This window comes from Pavona decussata, unplaced genomic scaffold (assembly GCF_977016875.1).
Source record: "Pavona decussata unplaced genomic scaffold, jaPavDecu1.1 SCAFFOLD_167, whole genome shotgun sequence".
Taxonomy (NCBI): Eukaryota; Metazoa; Cnidaria; class Anthozoa; order Scleractinia; family Agariciidae; genus Pavona; species Pavona decussata.
This window is the reverse complement of record NW_028145578.1, coordinates 310,893-326,985: the sequence shown is the minus strand read 5'-3', so window position 1 is coordinate 326,985 and position 16,093 is coordinate 310,893. Positions and strand designations below refer to the sequence as shown.

General features: G+C 38.5%; 2 protein-coding genes across 2 annotated transcripts; both read left to right on the top strand.

The window, feature by feature from the left end:
- Positions 1–2,122: 2,122 nt before the first annotated feature.
- Positions 2,123–5,971, top strand: LOC146464235 (uncharacterized). Its single transcript, XM_085130039.1, has 4 exons — positions 2,123–3,004; positions 3,605–3,874; positions 4,290–4,466; positions 4,899–5,971. The coding sequence occupies exons 1-2, from the start codon at positions 2,123–2,125 to the stop codon at positions 3,719–3,721; spliced, it is 999 nt and encodes a 332-aa protein (XP_084986165.1). The 3' UTR covers positions 3,722–3,874; positions 4,290–4,466; positions 4,899–5,971.
- On the top strand, positions 4,325–15,633 carry LOC146464234 (uncharacterized). The gene is made up of 6 exons (XM_085130038.1): positions 4,325–4,398; positions 9,231–9,636; positions 10,253–10,335; positions 11,215–11,304; positions 11,922–11,977; positions 12,998–15,633. The coding sequence occupies exons 1-5, from the start codon at positions 4,325–4,327 to the stop codon at positions 11,935–11,937; spliced, it is 669 nt and encodes a 222-aa protein (XP_084986164.1). The 3' UTR covers positions 11,938–11,977; positions 12,998–15,633.
- Positions 15,634–16,093: the final 460 nt, after the last annotated feature.

The window sequence follows — 16,093 nt, the reverse complement described above, 5'->3', positions numbered from 1 at the left end:
TGTTTTCCAATCCATAGTCCTGGAATTTTTAATGTACAATACTAATATCTTTTTCGTGCATTGAAACTGATTGATTACGATAAAGGACTTCACAACAAGGGAAAGCTTTAAGCCATCATTCGTCCTTGACATCAGTTCACAGCTGATGGCGTAATGTGAAAACTAAACTGTTTTAATTTCGTATTAACAACATCCGGAACTTTTCTTAAAATTAATAGTAAAAATTCTACATACTGCAGTTTAAAAGGCATTGATGTGTCATGGCACAAAAAATTAAAACTCACACGCTAGCGCATTACAAGGAGAGCGAGTTAATTAACCTGTTAGCGAACGAAAATGCTAAAACATGCGTTCAACTCATGAATGTAATTACTAAGAGGAAGCTTTCTTACTATTATTGATCGTCTGCTTACAACAGTCATAAATTGTCTCTAGTACAGAGTGCATTATGGCAAAGATAGGTTTCTACACGTGATGACGTTACACGTTTTACGTGACTATCACGTGCACAAAATCAGATTGCTATGACTTCTATGTCTTCTAATTACTTCCGGTAAAATCTTCCGCTCCTCTTGTCGTTATACGGGTGTCTACTTTTACTCTAAAACGTCACTTTTCATAACAGAAAAGAAATATCACTCAAACAGCTCTTTAAATTGCAAATAATTAACATAATTACAGTTAGAATCGTTTTCTACTACCAATAGCGCGCGCAGTACAAATTGAATAATTACGTTTGCCTATTATGACGTAAGAAATCATCACTATAACAACTGAAACTTTTCTCGTTTCGCGGGAAGTTTTATTTCGCCGTGAAGTCTGAAGAATTCTGTTAAACAAGTGAAGATTTTACCTTTTCGTTAAGAAAAGCTAGCAGCCAATACAAGGTAAGATACGTATTGATTTTTTTTCTAAAACGAAAAGTAGCTTTCGAGGAATTGCAAACTTTTTCTCACCCTCCGTTAAGGCCCCGTCACAAAAATTATAAGTTAATCTTAGGGATCAAGCGGTTCATTTCGGAGAATATATATTTTCGGTCTATTTAGGAGGCCTAAATCACCTCAGAAAACGATCTGCACTCAAGGGATGAAGATGGCGTTTGCTTTGATACTTTGCCACTTAATATCGTGGGTGACAAAATAATTTGGCGCAAAATTTCAGCGTTAGTTTATAATTTCGCATGTGAAATTACACAGTTGCTGTGGAAACGTTTCAAAAACTCTCGATTGTAAACATAATTTGTCCGCCATGATATTTAACGGTAACCAAATGGTATACTCGTGAAATAAAGATGCAATTTCATTTGCGTTTTGCTAAAAGTATGCTCGGGAAATTATTAGATTACTTCACAAAGCGCGCGTGAAATTGATTACCCCACAGTAACACGTAAGTGACAAAGGAAATTTAATTCCTTTTGTTATAATTAACGAAAAGACGAAAAGTTTCATCAAGAGAGGAAAAGAAAAAACTGCAAAACCGTCCAGATATCTCTCTTTTAAGAACTTTGAAACGATCCTAAAGAAAATACATGCCTCCGATAAAATCTCTGCAAGTTGCACGGATTCATGTCACACATTACAAGGCCATTCAACTTGTCTTACGAAAACATGGCTGAAGTTGCGACACACGACGCGTAATAACGACTCTGTCCTTTAAACGTATTGTCAAACGTTTAATTAACAAATTAGAGAGGAAAATAGTTTTCTTGTGAAACTTGAAAAATGTCTCAGAAAGGAAAAAGTGATTCAAATAAGAATTTATTCGCGGTGAATGGTACACGTAATTTAAACCGTCCGTGCAACTTGAAAGACTTTTTCTTCTTTTTTACTTCAAATGTCAAGAAATATTGTTACCAGCCTCTATCATGAAATTTCCTTAACAACGTACTATTTTTCTTAAGTTTCTTATGCCACAAGGGTGCAGTAGAGAAATGATTTTGTTCTTAGTTATCCTTAATTTTTTACAAGAGAGACATTACAAACCGGGATTTTCTCCTAGGATTATGGCTTCTAGCGAATTATTTTCATATACTCAAGAAGAGCTCATCAGCATAATTGAGCATAAACATGGCGAAATTCAAAGCCTTCTTAATGAAAGACGTTGGCTGCATGAAGACAGCAACATGAGGAGGAGCCAAGCACAAGAATGTTATGACAAACTTCTGGAGTGGCAGGCGTATGGGAACGGCCTTAAAAAGGATCTTGAAAATTTGAAAAAACGAGACGAACAATGGAAGGAGGCACTGACAAAAGCCGTGGACAAACTAAACACGGAAAGAGAAAACTTCACCAATCTTGAAAACATATATTCTTCTTTAAAAGAGAAAAACAAACAGTTAAAACAAACTCTGGAGTCGGCATTCATCCTCGGGAGAGGCATGTATGAAGAATATTGTGCTTTGTACAATAACTACACGTTTCTTCTCAATTATGCGTACTGGATTCAGGGCGGTGGGAGTGAGCAACTTGCAATTTGTCAAGGTCTAGAGGAAGGAAATCCTACGCCAGCCACCCCTACAGAAGAAGAATTTCCTCTTACCGCGACCCTCCCTCCCGAAGGCTGCTCAGCCATCTCCCCCAACATGCCAACCATCCAATCCCGTCAGAGCCCGCTTTTCATCCGGATCCAATGCCCTTGGGATGCGTTTGTTAGAGCTAACGCCAATGACAAGGTTCCATACATGTCAGCAATTCAAGTTCCACGTGTGCTAGCTATTGAAGCTCCATGCTCATCGGCGGATAACACTCCATGCGTGGCTGATACTCAGACCACATGCGTGACAAAAATTAAAGCACTATGCCTGCCAGAGATTGAAGCTACATGCCTTTCAAAGGATAAAAGTCTATGCGTTTCCGAGGTGAAAGCTCCTTGTGAATCAGGGAACCAAGCTTTACTCGTGCAAGATAATGAAGCTCTATGCGTGATTGAAAACATTGATACTGAGTCTGCAGGAAGTGCCCATCTGTCCATTAATGAATCGCTGACCGGAAAATCAACAAGCAAGGTAAGTTGAACAAAAGATACGAGTATAATAATATTTCTTTTTTACCATCGCCGTGTTTTTTATTTGTTAACATATATAGTTGTCAAGTGGCACATATGGGGGACCCCGGCCCCCATCTTATTATTAAAGAAAATCACTCACAGATGGCTCGAAGCTCTTTTGGATCTCGTTAACAATTTTTCCCTTCGTTCACGGGGCCTCTACTTCACAAAAACCTTGGGTTACGCTACTCATCACATTTAAGGCCATCAAATTAAATGTTAATTTTTCCCAAAATAGTCTTAAGTAGCAATGGTACAATGTTTTGAAGATGAGCGACCTATTTACGACACAACGTCGACTTTTAATATTAATAATTTTGAGTAAATAGTCGCTATGCCTTATATGGTGGGGTGAATTCCAGTTAGAATACTTTGTTCATGGATTTGACGACAAACCACGGCCTCGTCGAAATAGTGCTCAAAGGCTCCTATCTGTTCCTCCCACGAGGATGGATTCGATTCAATTTTCTGCTTCTCTAATATTATGACGTTCTCTCTGTTATTGTTGTATATTGTTAGGATCCTATGTCAGTTAGCTTTTTCTTTTTTTTCTTTTCAGCCAAGAAGTCGTTTCCAAAGATTGAAAAGATGGATGAAGAAACATTTCTTGTGTTGCTGCAGCAGCGCGGATAAAGACAACAGATCTGCTGCTGTTCCCCCCTCCCCCCAACACTAAAAAAAGAAAAAAAAAATCGAAAAAAAAAAAATAAAAGGACAAAAATATTAAAAAAAAGGAAAAGAAAAACAGAATTCTTATCGCAACGGGCCTGACGATGAACCGAAGCAAGCCAATTTCAGAATGGTGCGCAGATTGCTGTCTTATAAAAAGGTAAAGTACTATTGTTTTCTTTTCAGTTTCAACGCCTGTCTTAGCAGGTCTTTTGGACAATTTTGGGAGATTCAATGATCTCAAAATAAATATTCAAAACGTGTTTAGTTGGCTACGGTCAACCTGTATCCAATAAGTGCAATTGTAATAATTGCTTTACTTAGTTTTGTTTCGTTTAGCATTTTTATCTATTATTATTATTATTATTATGCGTGTTTGAACACTTTCATGAGATTTGCGCAATACAAATTGCATTATTATTATTTGTTATTATTGATATATCGTCCAAGATAATAACTTACTTATGCTTGGAGAAGGGGGGAGTGGGGTTCTGTCTTAATTCTTTTATTGTCCTGAATCCATGCTCCAGAAATGACGTACTCTCATTCCAACTCAACGATTTTATTATGAACAGTGCTCTACTGCTTGAGGTTCAAAACACAAGTAAAGATGGAGACTGAGGGAACTCACAGAGCAGGTGCTGCCTGGGCTTGTGTGGGAGCTGAGAGAGCTACAAGCCACAGGTATCCTGAAAGGAGACTATGATATGAAGATAACAGGACAGGATTACTGCACATCCAAAGAGAATCAGGTTAGTTTTACACACAATTTTAGAAGACTGTAGAGTGGCTGAGGATTTGAAAGAAGGGACTACGATGAAACAGAAAGCTAGAGGGACCTCAAAGTCGGGATCTCTCCATATTGTTTCTCTATTTTCTCTGTTGGTGACGTACTTAAAACAAACCTTTAGTTTTCGAACTGTGTCAAATGACAGCTAACAGTAGCTGCTCTTCCGTTGGTGCTATAAATGCATTGTTTTCTATAAATGCAAAATTGACTGAATTATCTTACAGTTTTCCGTTCAGTCCAAATTGGAAACAACTTAACAAATATTATGCACGTGTAACTGTCTTCTTTGCCAGCACTCATGTTTTTAAATACGTGAAAGAATAAAAAATGTCGAGCTGTGAACACATGTACCTCCTGTGTACCTATTTTTACCCTTCATTCTATTCGTCTCCAGGTCCTTCTCCGAGATAACTTAAAGATGATGAACAGGGAACTGTTTACGTATTCCTTCAGGGATCCTTCTCGTCTAAAGAGAGCTATCATTGAATAGATTGTCTGTGCAAGTTGAAGCACAGAAAATTCCGTTGAAATGAAGAACGCACGTGCAATGCAGGTGAACTTCTCAACCGAGACACTGGTCGAGGGACGGCATCCTCTACTGCTCCCGTTAGGAATACATTGCGGGTAATGATTTAAGGAAAATTCTACCGCGTGCGGGGAAACCGACGCGTCACCTTCTATGGCAGTGACGACAAATAAGCGAAGTCCATAGCTCGCTACCGCGCACGGGGGAACCGACGAAGTTTCACTTTCCACATGAACAAACAATGGCGACGAATTGATTAGAAAAATGTATCCCAGAAACTAACTGGATTTATACTTTAAAGTGGGTTGTCCGGCTGAGAGTCTGAATAACTAAAGCTTTAGAGCACGGTATTGGATAAATCAATTTTACGCGGCCGTTTCCAATGCCGACTGTCTTCGATGGATTTTTAGTAAAGGAATGAAGAGTGCTCATATAGAACTATGCTTTAAAACGCTTAAAAAAGACGAGCACCTCTTTTCTTGAAAATTGCTACAGAAAATAGATTCCAATGTATTGTGTAGAGTTTATTTCTTGAGTGCAACATTGCTAATGAATGGAATTTGACGCATGCGCAAAAACTTTGTGCTTTAAGTGCACCAATCAGTTACCAAAGGAAGTCCATGTTCTTATTTAGAAAAGATTTCACAGTTGAATATCTTTACAAAGAAGAAGAAACTTATAAAAGTTTTGTATGATAATCTTTAAATGTCACTTTATCTCAACTAATTTTTTCGTTAATTCTTAATATGTTCAAAGACAAGCAGAAATATCTAGGACCCTCTTTCGGACAAATGCCTGTAAAAATTTCCAAAGGAGGGCTTACCTTGCTGTTAGAAGCCAATCTCTAAAGTAAGCCTTGTTGCGCTCAGGCTTAAATTCATTTTCCGTCAAGTTCTGCGACTACTCATATAATTTACAATAAACAATTCTTTGACCTTAAATTGAGGTGTTGCTTACTCTCAATCATATGCAAAGCTGATGGAAGTTAAAACTTTTCCAGAGAACTATCCCTCTTAAAGCGTCTTAAAATCCACCACGACAATTAACTGTATAACTTAATCGCTGTGGCAACAGCGCGAATGATGTCGCTGCTGATAGAAGACGCAGACGAATATAAGTTAACAATCGTGCATTTCAATCTCGGGGAATGTAATTCAATTCGTAGAAAACCGGGCAAAAATCAGTCCATCAACGCCATATTCAGCTTAGTTCCCAGGCGGTTCAGGCGGGGTCTTTACATTAGGCCTGGGTTCTATATTCGCGCGCTGACGTCATTGAACCGACTTGAGAGTCCACTAACTACATGATACCAAATTCGACTGTAAACTTCGGTTCCTCAGGTACCTTCCGTAAGGAAAACAAATGGTGTGATTCATGTTGAACCTTTCAAAAAGCTTTAAATTTTAAGCATTGACATGGCCTTTGAGTGAAAGCGAGGCTGGAGCTTCATGTAGAAAATTATGGAATACATCCATCCAAACTTGGGTCTTCATTGGGTGGCCCATAGCAAAAACAGGACAAAATTCTTTGACCAGTAAGCGTAGTAATTTCAGCATAAAATGATCTCAAGCGGTTGCAGCTCGGCTTCCAATTCAAATTTAAATTCTTTGACAGCTTTGAAGGAGGCTTTTATGATTGCGATGAGAACTCTACCACCACCTCGAAAAGACCGATCTCTCCTAAATATTGTGAAGCCAGAATGCAATATTTCAGAGGTTCCCATATTTTGGTTCAACCACGTCTCATTGGCGCATATAACATTAGAGCTTTCGGCGTACACCAGGTCCTGGAAGCTATGGAGGTTACACACGGATTGCTAGTTTGTTGTGCTGTCTTTGTGATAACTTTTTAAGTTTTTGGCATTGATCACGAGGCAATTGATCTTACCAGCAGTCGAAGTAGAAACCGATCCAGGGTTAGGATTGATGTCACCAGACATCAAGGGGCAGAAAGTAGCATCTGAGTTGTTGTAGTTACAAACGTGGGACATTTTCATTGCATGGCACAGTAATAAGTGTTGAACTAATAGCCAAAAAAAAAAAAAAAACTGAAAAATAGCAACGGCTTTCACAGAGCTCTTCGAGTGACGATCTGATTCCCTTAACAATGTCAACAATCCATCGTACGAGCAATGGTTTTCGGGAAAATGGCAATAAAAATTGTAAAAATGAAATAAGGTAAAAGGAGTCCAAGACTAGCTGTACCTCCAAGACTACAGGTCGTTTGACCACGAGTCATCCTTCTGTCATTATATTGTTTTAGCCCGTGCGCATACTCAACCTAAAAACGTACCACATGGAAGACAAAATGACTACATTGTGATATATGTACATGGCTGAATCTCAGTTTAAGCCAGTAAAGTAAAACTGAGTTGCCAACCAAAGGGATCTGTCTTGGGGCCGACTTTTCTCTCCCTCACTGTCTTGTCAGGGACAAGGTATCGTAAAGCAGTGCGGAACCTTCTTCAGCTTGCATAAGCGAACCATGGGCCGAAATCTCGTGGTGCATCGTCATGGTACAACGCTCCGGCAAAAGGTCCAGAGGTACCGCTGTCGGATGTATTTTTTCTTACTTTTTCAGCCATTTTTATATTAAGGCTGGCAAGTTGCCCGAAGACATCGTAGGGAAAGAAGCGTACATCGATGAATAGATTTACGCGCAGGGAAAATTGCAACCCTTAGGTGTCCAAGATCAAGGACCTGTTTCATAGGAAGTTCCTCCGCGAATCTGGAGAGATTTTCAGAAAAATGTCGGAGAAACATGAAACAATTGCCGTCTGAGCAGGATAGTAAAACTCGGGAAATTCTAAATCTTTTCCGTGAATGTCTCCAAAAAAATGGGAGAATATTTCAAATTTTCGGTGGAGAGGCCCATGTGTATTTTTACGGCCTTTTCGAGTGGAAGAAAAGCGCTGGTCATGTCCAGTGTAAAGTATGTCGCGAATATTACGATTGTTTTTTTTGCTGAGATATAATACAGTGGAAGCCCGATTTTACGATCGTCGATCTAACGATATTCCCGATTTAAAGATCAACATTCTGTGTCCCGGCAAAAGTTATTTATAAATCGGGAGTTCGTTTATAACGATATCCCAATTTAACGAAATGATTTTGCTGTCCGCTTGCCATATCGTGAAATCGAGCTTCCACTGTAATAATAATAATATCAGGAATTTCGTTAAAATGAGCTTTGGTGACAGGCCCGTAGCGGGGGGAGGGGCAGGGGGGGCTTGAGCCCCCCCCCCCCCCCCAGAATTTTTGGAAGTTAAAAAGCAATGTGCCTAAAAATATATAATTAAAACAAATTAATGTTGAATTCTGACGCTGCAAGTGCCTTTTCACAACCTTTAATAGTCTGTTTACTACCTGTAAGTTTCCTTCGCTAACAGGCACTCCTATCTTGTGAATCGGAAATAAGAATCAAAATGGATTGAAATCAACCAAACTGAAGCCGTGAAAGCTGTCGAAATAAACTACTTGTTTTCTAAGACATCCGCTCATTTTAAGCAATATCAGATGTCCTTAGTTTATAACAATTTAGTGTTCCCGCGTTGTCACACAAAAAAGCCACACAAATATGTCCTCAAGACCAGAGAAAAACAATTCTCCTGCAGTCGGATTCTTACTGCCCGATTCCAAATTTAAAAAGAGAAAGAAAAATTTGTCGTCGTTTGTCTACGTCGTCCTTCAAACGTGAAATTAGGAAACTTCACGTAGTAGTCTACGTTAAAGAAAAGGCAAAAACATGTACCTAAGAGTGTGATGCAGGTGCAAAGTTATTGTTTTACTTGCTAAATCTACCGGGGTTTTTTTTATGTTCTCGTTGCATCTTAAACTCCCAAGTCAGTCTGTTTTTGAGTGACAGTGGAGGGAGGGGGGGGGGGAGGTGTGGTAGTTTTGTTTCACTATTTTGCTAAACCCCCTCAGTTGTTTTAGCCTTGCTACGGGCCTGGGTGAACAGCGTAGTGAAACGTAACATTTTGCTCACCTTTTCGTTGTCTTCAGAGCACCAAGCACTTACAGTCCGCCATAAGTCCGCCGAGCTCAGAGAGCCCTTTTTCGGTCCAAATATTGGGGAAAAAAACGACACAAGGGCGACCACAAACCAGTAACCCTAATGTGAATAACTCCTGAGTCGCGGGGATTTCAGAGGTCGACGTTTCGACGACTTAAGTGATCATGTAATAAGTCATGCCTTAAGTGTTGCAAACATTGATAGCTGCTCTTCTAATTTTGTGTCATGTCTCTCTTTTGTAGCTCCTTGCCCAGACTGCCGAGTCCCTCACAAAGACTGTGTAGTCTGCCAAGCGTACCTCAAAGTCTATGGTAGGGACTTCCTGAAGTATCTTTTTGGCTATGGACCACACAGGAGAACCACCTCAACAGCTGCCTACACCAACTTCGCATCTGAACCACCAAGGCCACGGCCCCATTTACCTGACGATGATCTGTTGAATGAGTCAAGGGCATACAGCGAGCCTATACCAAGAAGCAGGAGAATCTTTCCACGGGAAGTGAATGGGTACGGATCATACCTGTCAACTTCTAGTCGAGACATTGATGGCCGTGTTGACAGTTTGGTTAGGAGATATACTTCTCCTGTTTCAGTAAGTCTTTCTGAGTCTACAGCTTGATGAGCATGAGGATTAAAACATGAAGAAACTTCTTCATAATATTTTAAAACGCCTTTTGAGTAATTAAATTAACATCTTTAAAACATGTTTACACCCATGAATGGCAAGGCGAACTGGGCAAACAGAGGGACAACCAAACAAAGCAGAAATGCAAACAAACACACAAGCAGAAGAATGAGCAAGCAAAAAACTGGATTCATGAGCAAACAACATCTTCTTTCTCATTTTGTCTTATTCACAAAAAAATGCACAGCATAAATTGAAAGGATCAAGATAGGTGGCAAGGAGTTGTGCATGTTCTTCAGTCTAGTGCCTCAAATTTTTAAAATATGTGCTCCTAATTCACGCAAATTAGTTAATTATTTTGAGTTGGTAAACAAGATGGAAAATCAGTGTTTGTGTCAGTTTGAAATTTAGCACGGACAGGATGCCTTGACACCAATCTGGTAAAACCTTGGCTGTTATGAGAATCCATTGACAACTGATTTCTGTACAACTCAGTCAATTAATTAATTTAAGCCTGCTAGTCAATCCAACATATTTAAAGAAAATTGTATGTTGAGCTGATTTCTATTCAATCTCTCCTCAGCCGTACCGTTCAAGAAAACTCGTAGAGATGTCTGATACAGAAGACGATGACACTGACAGTCTGTTATCCTTACAGGAGCTAAGGTATGGTGGGATCTACAGAGTATCAGCATTGCATTTTAAAGTCTTGCATGCATGGCCACGTGTTAACTCCTCAACCAGATTCAAGTTTCAAGGTTCTCTGTTTGTGCTCAAGAGTTAACAATTACAGTGCGATGCGCCTTTCACTGTAGCCACCCAACAAACTTGTTTTACAAGTTAGCCAATTAGAATATCTTCCTCCTTGTTTATTAAACACAAAACGACATGTTTTTAATACATTCATTGCTGCGTTACTTGCCTGTTAAAGTTTGCAAGGAGGTGTGACCATTAATCAAATTCGCGTATCCTGATTGACTAACTTGTAAAAAAGTTTGCTGGGTGGCCCAGTAAGGCGCATCACACTGTAAGGTGCATTGCTGGTAAAACAAAGGCAAGGGTTTGAACTTTCATCACATTTTAATTAAAGGATTTTAGGCAAAACTATTGTAAGTGATGATTTTGGCTGTTTTTAAATGTAGAGTTTGGAGGTACAGTCAACTCCCGATAACTCGAACCTTGAAGGGAAATTGAAAAAGGTTCGAGTTATCGGGAGTTCGAGTTATCGAAAAGGTTCGAGCTATCGGGAGTTCGAGTTATCGAGGGTAAAATTATATAGAAAATGACCTGGAAGGAAAGGAAAATTGGTTCGAGTTAGCAGGAGGTTCGAGTTAGCGAGTGTTCGAGTTATCGGGAGTTGACTGTAGTAAGCTCTTGTTAATTATTAACAACGGCTTACTACTTCTTAACTCTATTTCTTGTTTGACTTTGGATTAATGCTGTAATCATCAAAACTAACAAACAAAGTACAGACAGGCTAAATGGATTTCACATGGCCTGCACAGAGCTGTATTTAATAATCAGACTGAATGCATCTTGTTACAGATCTGAGATCAATGATGCCCGCCTTGAATCACTTGATAGATCATTTGAGGACCCTGAGCACCCCACACTAGGAACTAGACTAGATAGAAGGTAACCATTAACATCTCACCAACACATAACTCATTAGCAAATACATATTGATTATTTATCAAGCGGGAGGTCCATATATTGTAGGAAAAAATTGTGCCCGCATTCTGCCACAAGGTCCATTGCCGCAGCCTATGTTCACTTAGTCCTTCACTCACTAGTTAGCATTCTTGGTTACCATGACCATGGTCAAAAGATAACATATGTTTGCCAGCTCCTGGGACCAATTAGATTGTAGAATTTTCAGGATACTGTCTGGTCACAAACAGAGAAGAAAACTGAAAAATATATTAATTTTTTGTGAAAGGTATCCTAGTAGCGACAGTATTGTGAGCTTGCAATATTAGTGACCTTAGAATTTTGGATTGAGGTTTTGTCCAAGAACTCCCCAAACCCTATATTAGGTCAAGGGGTTTGTTTCTAAAGAAACTGTGGTGCTGCATCGGTGAGGAGTAGAAACGAATGTTTGGTTTATCAACAGAGTTGATAACTGAAGCAATTCAGACACCAATAGGGTTTGTTCCCACAAGCTGCATTTTCCTATTCAGTGAACAAATGGCAGTTCAATTCTTATTAAGTTCAATCTATAGCAATTTTATTTTTCTGTGTCAAATTTTCAGCTTGCGCGGCTATTGATGAGCAAGTTTTATGGAATTCGCTGTTGACCTACATGAAGGTGATATGCCTTATTTGTAGACCCAATTTAAACTGCTCTGTGTGATTTTTTTTGTACATGTTTCAAGTTTATTCAAAAATTCTGCATGCAGGTAGCGAGAGCTAATCTAGGCAGGCCAGACTCTTAACTGTTTAAGGATAAAATTAATATTATTACAGTTATTACAATCAAAGACAGAACAAATAAAATTTAGGGGAGGTAGAGAAATCATAAGTAACACACTCAAAAAAGAAAAAAAGTCAAAAAATTAACAAAAAACAAAACTTAACGTGTTGCAACTAATTGGCGAGACCTATTTTCTGTACTCTGATAGATGTTTCAATATGGTCATTTTCCTTTACCAAAATATTGAGGAGAAGCCGGCGAATTTCTCCTTTGAATTCTTTCTTATATGACTGTACAGTGCAAATTTTGTAGCCTCTTTCTATGTAGCTAGTTGATTCAGTGTGTATTTTCCAAGAATTAGTTTCAAAATCCTATGTAGTGTATTTTTTTGTTTCATACATGGCAGTCATTAGCAAGTTGAAGATTTGATGATCGGCATGTCATACATTTTGTGATGTAAGGCCAGCCACCTGAACCTATGACTAGGAACCTACATTAATTCCTTGCGTTAACCCTATCCCAAGAAGGTTTATTTTTAGGTTTATTTGCTTTTCTAGCAAAAATGTATGACATAATAATTGAGAATGCTCTTCTTTAATTGGGTATTTATACTGTGGGCATTCCAAAGATCCCCTGAGATACATTCTAAAAAGAAATCTACTTGAGAGAGGGTTGACTCCAAGACTTAATACAAGAGTTGGAGACTCTGGGTCATGGACTACTGCCAGTTGCCTTAGAGATGTCATTTTTGGGTCATACATGCCTTTTCGTGAACCATTTATTTTGACATCAGATTCAAACTTTTACAAAGTCAAGCTTAGAGATTCAAGATGTTTAAGATTTATTTTATTTTCAATTGGTAATGTGGTGTATATACTTTCATAATTGAATATTATTTTCATTTGCCTTTTGCAGTGTTACTGTGCCTCTATTGCACGACAAGTTCTGGTCTAGTCAGAAGTCGGCGTTGACAGGACATTCGCACCGTGCTGTGTTTGATAGCTCCTTACAGGAGATATACAAAGATCTTTACAACAAAGCAAAGAATGTATAATGTTGAGAGGATCTTGAGCTACAAGCACAAAAGACAACTCAAGTAACGGTGGCTCACAATTGAAACAGTTGATTAGTGCTGGTTTCAATAAAGTAGGCCAAGAAAGAGGGCGTGGCTGAAGAAAAGAGGGTATGGCATTGCCCCCTCTAGTTTGACTGGTACCTACTTGTGTAGGCTCTTTAAAACAGAAGGAAGAGAGTGGCATTCAACAATGGATGCAGCTTGCTGTTTGGATAGACGCTATTAAGATACTTTATAATACATCTAGGGAACAAATAAAGAAAAAGAAAAGAAAAAAGAAAAAAAAAAGAAAAACTAAAAAAAAAAAAAAAAACCAAACAGAATTGGATCAGTTTATCTCTTTAAGCAGGACAAGTACAGTGTAGTTGTCACATTTATTAATTTTGCACTCCTTGGCAAAGTTGTTGAAATCCCTATTAAGCTAATCCTGGATTAACGTGATTTTTTTATTCCAGTTCAATTACTAGTTAATTAAGATTCCTCCAAAAGATGTTTTTCCTTAGTTTTGAATTTGTCTTTTCTTTACCATTACCTCAAAATGAGCTTTTAAAAACATTTTAATGAGTGAGATCAAAACCTTGCTTAATGTTTAATCCTGTGTTAGTTCATGTTTTGTTGGCTTTCAAACAACTGGGCCCTGGCTTGCACACTAAGTAATTAAAGGTCCTTCCTTGACCTGCTTTACCAAGACTTGCAGCAAATTTGGTGTGAGTTGAAGCATGTGAGGGAAGGAGGTAAGGCTGACTTAGGAGGAGTCTGCAGGAGAATGGCTTATCTCCACTAGTTCTGAATAACACCAATTCATTTTGTTCCTCCTTCTGACACATCAACTAAAAAACTAGTTGTGTAGTCACTTGGCATTGTGAGAGAGATTTTAAATGCTTGGGCAAGAAACCATAAATTAAGTTTAAAACATGATGTTTTGAAAAGGAGATGCGCAATTCATTCTTCAGATTGCCTCCCATCGGAAAAAAAAATAAAAGATTTCAATTAGTAATTCTAAGGCAGGTTTAATTCTATAAGAATTACTAATGTTACATTTAGAAATTTCTAAAAGTATGTTGCACAGTCACTTTATACATTATTTACATGAACAGAATTGGGTGAGTCTAAAGTAGGCTGAGAAAGGAGGCGAGGCATATGAAGAGTGCATGAAAGGATTGAATCTGCTCCGCATCTTTTAGGCTGGCAACAATTCAGCTTGATACGAGTATAGCTGGAGATTTTATAAATAGGATCTTATCTGTAAGAAGTGCTAGTTTTTTAGCCACAAGGAACCAGAAATAGTGTAAGTGTACCTTACAGTAGGATGAAAAAGGGGATGATGCCAAAACGAAGGAAGAAAGTATGGCATCCTCCCTACCTTGCACCAATTTTTTTTGTTTCTAAGTGTCTTGCATCAGTATGTATACCATTTCAATTGGTGATTACTTGCCTAGGAAGGCTAAATTAACAGAGTGCGGTGCTCTGTTGTTTTTAAAAGTGTCTTGTGGTTTTTCTTGCCAGTTTCTGTCATTTATGCAAATGTGTGGAAATTGATGCAAAGCTCATGTAAATGTATGTAAATTTTACTCGAGTTTTGGATATCTAAAGTGGGCGAGTGTAAAGTAGGATGAGAAAGGGGGCAAGGCATATGAAGAGTGCGTGAAAGGATTGCTTCACTTCCACTGCTTTGAGGCTTGCCTTAGTTCAGTTTGATTTGAGTACAGCTAAAGATTTATAAACAGGATCCTATCTGTTAGTGTAGTTTAAAACACAAGGGACCAGACAAAAATGGTGCAAGTCTACCTTAAAGTAGGCAGAAAAAGGGGATGAGGCCAAAAAGAATGAAAAAAGTATGGCATCTTCCCCACTACAATAGTTATGACTTGCACCAAATTTTCTTGTTCCTTAGTGACTTGCATCAGTATTTCTACCAATTAGTGATTACTTGCCTCAGTAGGCTAGATTAACAGGGTGCAGTGCTCTGTTGTTTTTACAAGAGTCTTCTGTCATTTATGCAAATTTATGGAAATCAATGCAAAGTGTATGCAAATAATTTTCTGCTAGTTTTTAAGCTAATGCTGTCAATTTTCTTCTTTGCCTACAGTAGCTGCAATATTGAAGTGATGTTGAGGCAACTGTATTCATATATTAGGCAAAGGAGAGAGGTTTTCTATCTTAAGAGAAAAATCGTTTTCTGAAGCAAGGGGGGTGGGCTGAGTACAAAGTGTTGGATATTGTTACCTTCTGTTTAAGAGATTTTCTGTCTTGTTTGAAAATATCAAGTTAAACAAATTCTGTTTTATTGTTACCATAGGTTTTACTTCCAAAGTTTTTAAGACTATTTATATAAACGTGATAACTTATTATAAAAGGAACTTTCTCATTGATTAAGCAACAAAAAAGTAGTTATAATCTTCATATTGTCATTAGCAGTTTTTAATGAACCCCTTTCATTGTAAAAAAAATTAAATTAAACTAATATTGAAAAAGAGTTTGAAGTGGCCCCATATTTTCTTTGACTTGAGAAGGCTTGTTAGTAATTAGGGAGCGTATTTGGTCCTGAATTTCGCACATCTGATAGGGGTATCGAATGGTCTTTGCGAGCATTTGCGAGCATGCGAGCAGTGTGTTTATTTTTGCGAGCACGAGCACTTGTCAAATTGTTCTTAAAACATGTTAAAAGGATGCGAGCAGTTGCAAAATTTTTGCGAGCACGAGCAAGCGAGCACCCGTGTAATTTTTGCGAGCAGTTCGAGCAAAGGCCAAATTTTGCGAGCACTTTAAAATTGAATGGGACCATTCGATACCCCTTCTGATCAAATGCACCAATTAGAATGTCTGAGTTTTGCATTCCATTCCAGCGCTATCTTGGGATCCAGGAAGGACAAGGTCAGAGTCAAAAGTGATGACGTCATGTATGCAAGGTAGGTGCCTACTATTGTTACTGCGCA

Bases quoted from the DNA above. Each gene is read 5' to 3' on its own strand.
- LOC146464235 (XM_085130039.1), top strand. From the start codon at position 2,123: ATGAGGAGGAGCCAAGCACAAGAATGTTATGACAAACTTCTGGAGTGG. The intron at 3,005-3,604 runs GTAAGTTGAACA...TTTTCTTTTCAG, and splicing joins CCGGAAAATCAACAAGCAAG to CCAAGAAGTCGTTTCCAAAG.
- LOC146464234 (XM_085130038.1), top strand. From the start codon at position 4,325: ATGGAGACTGAGGGAACTCACAGAGCAGGTGCTGCCTGGGCTTGTGTG. The intron at 4,399-9,230 runs GTATCCTGAAAG...TCATGCCTTAAG, and splicing joins GAGAGAGCTACAAGCCACAG to TGTTGCAAACATTGATAGCT. The intron at 9,637-10,252 runs GTAAGTCTTTCT...ATCTCTCCTCAG, and splicing joins GATATACTTCTCCTGTTTCA to CCGTACCGTTCAAGAAAACT.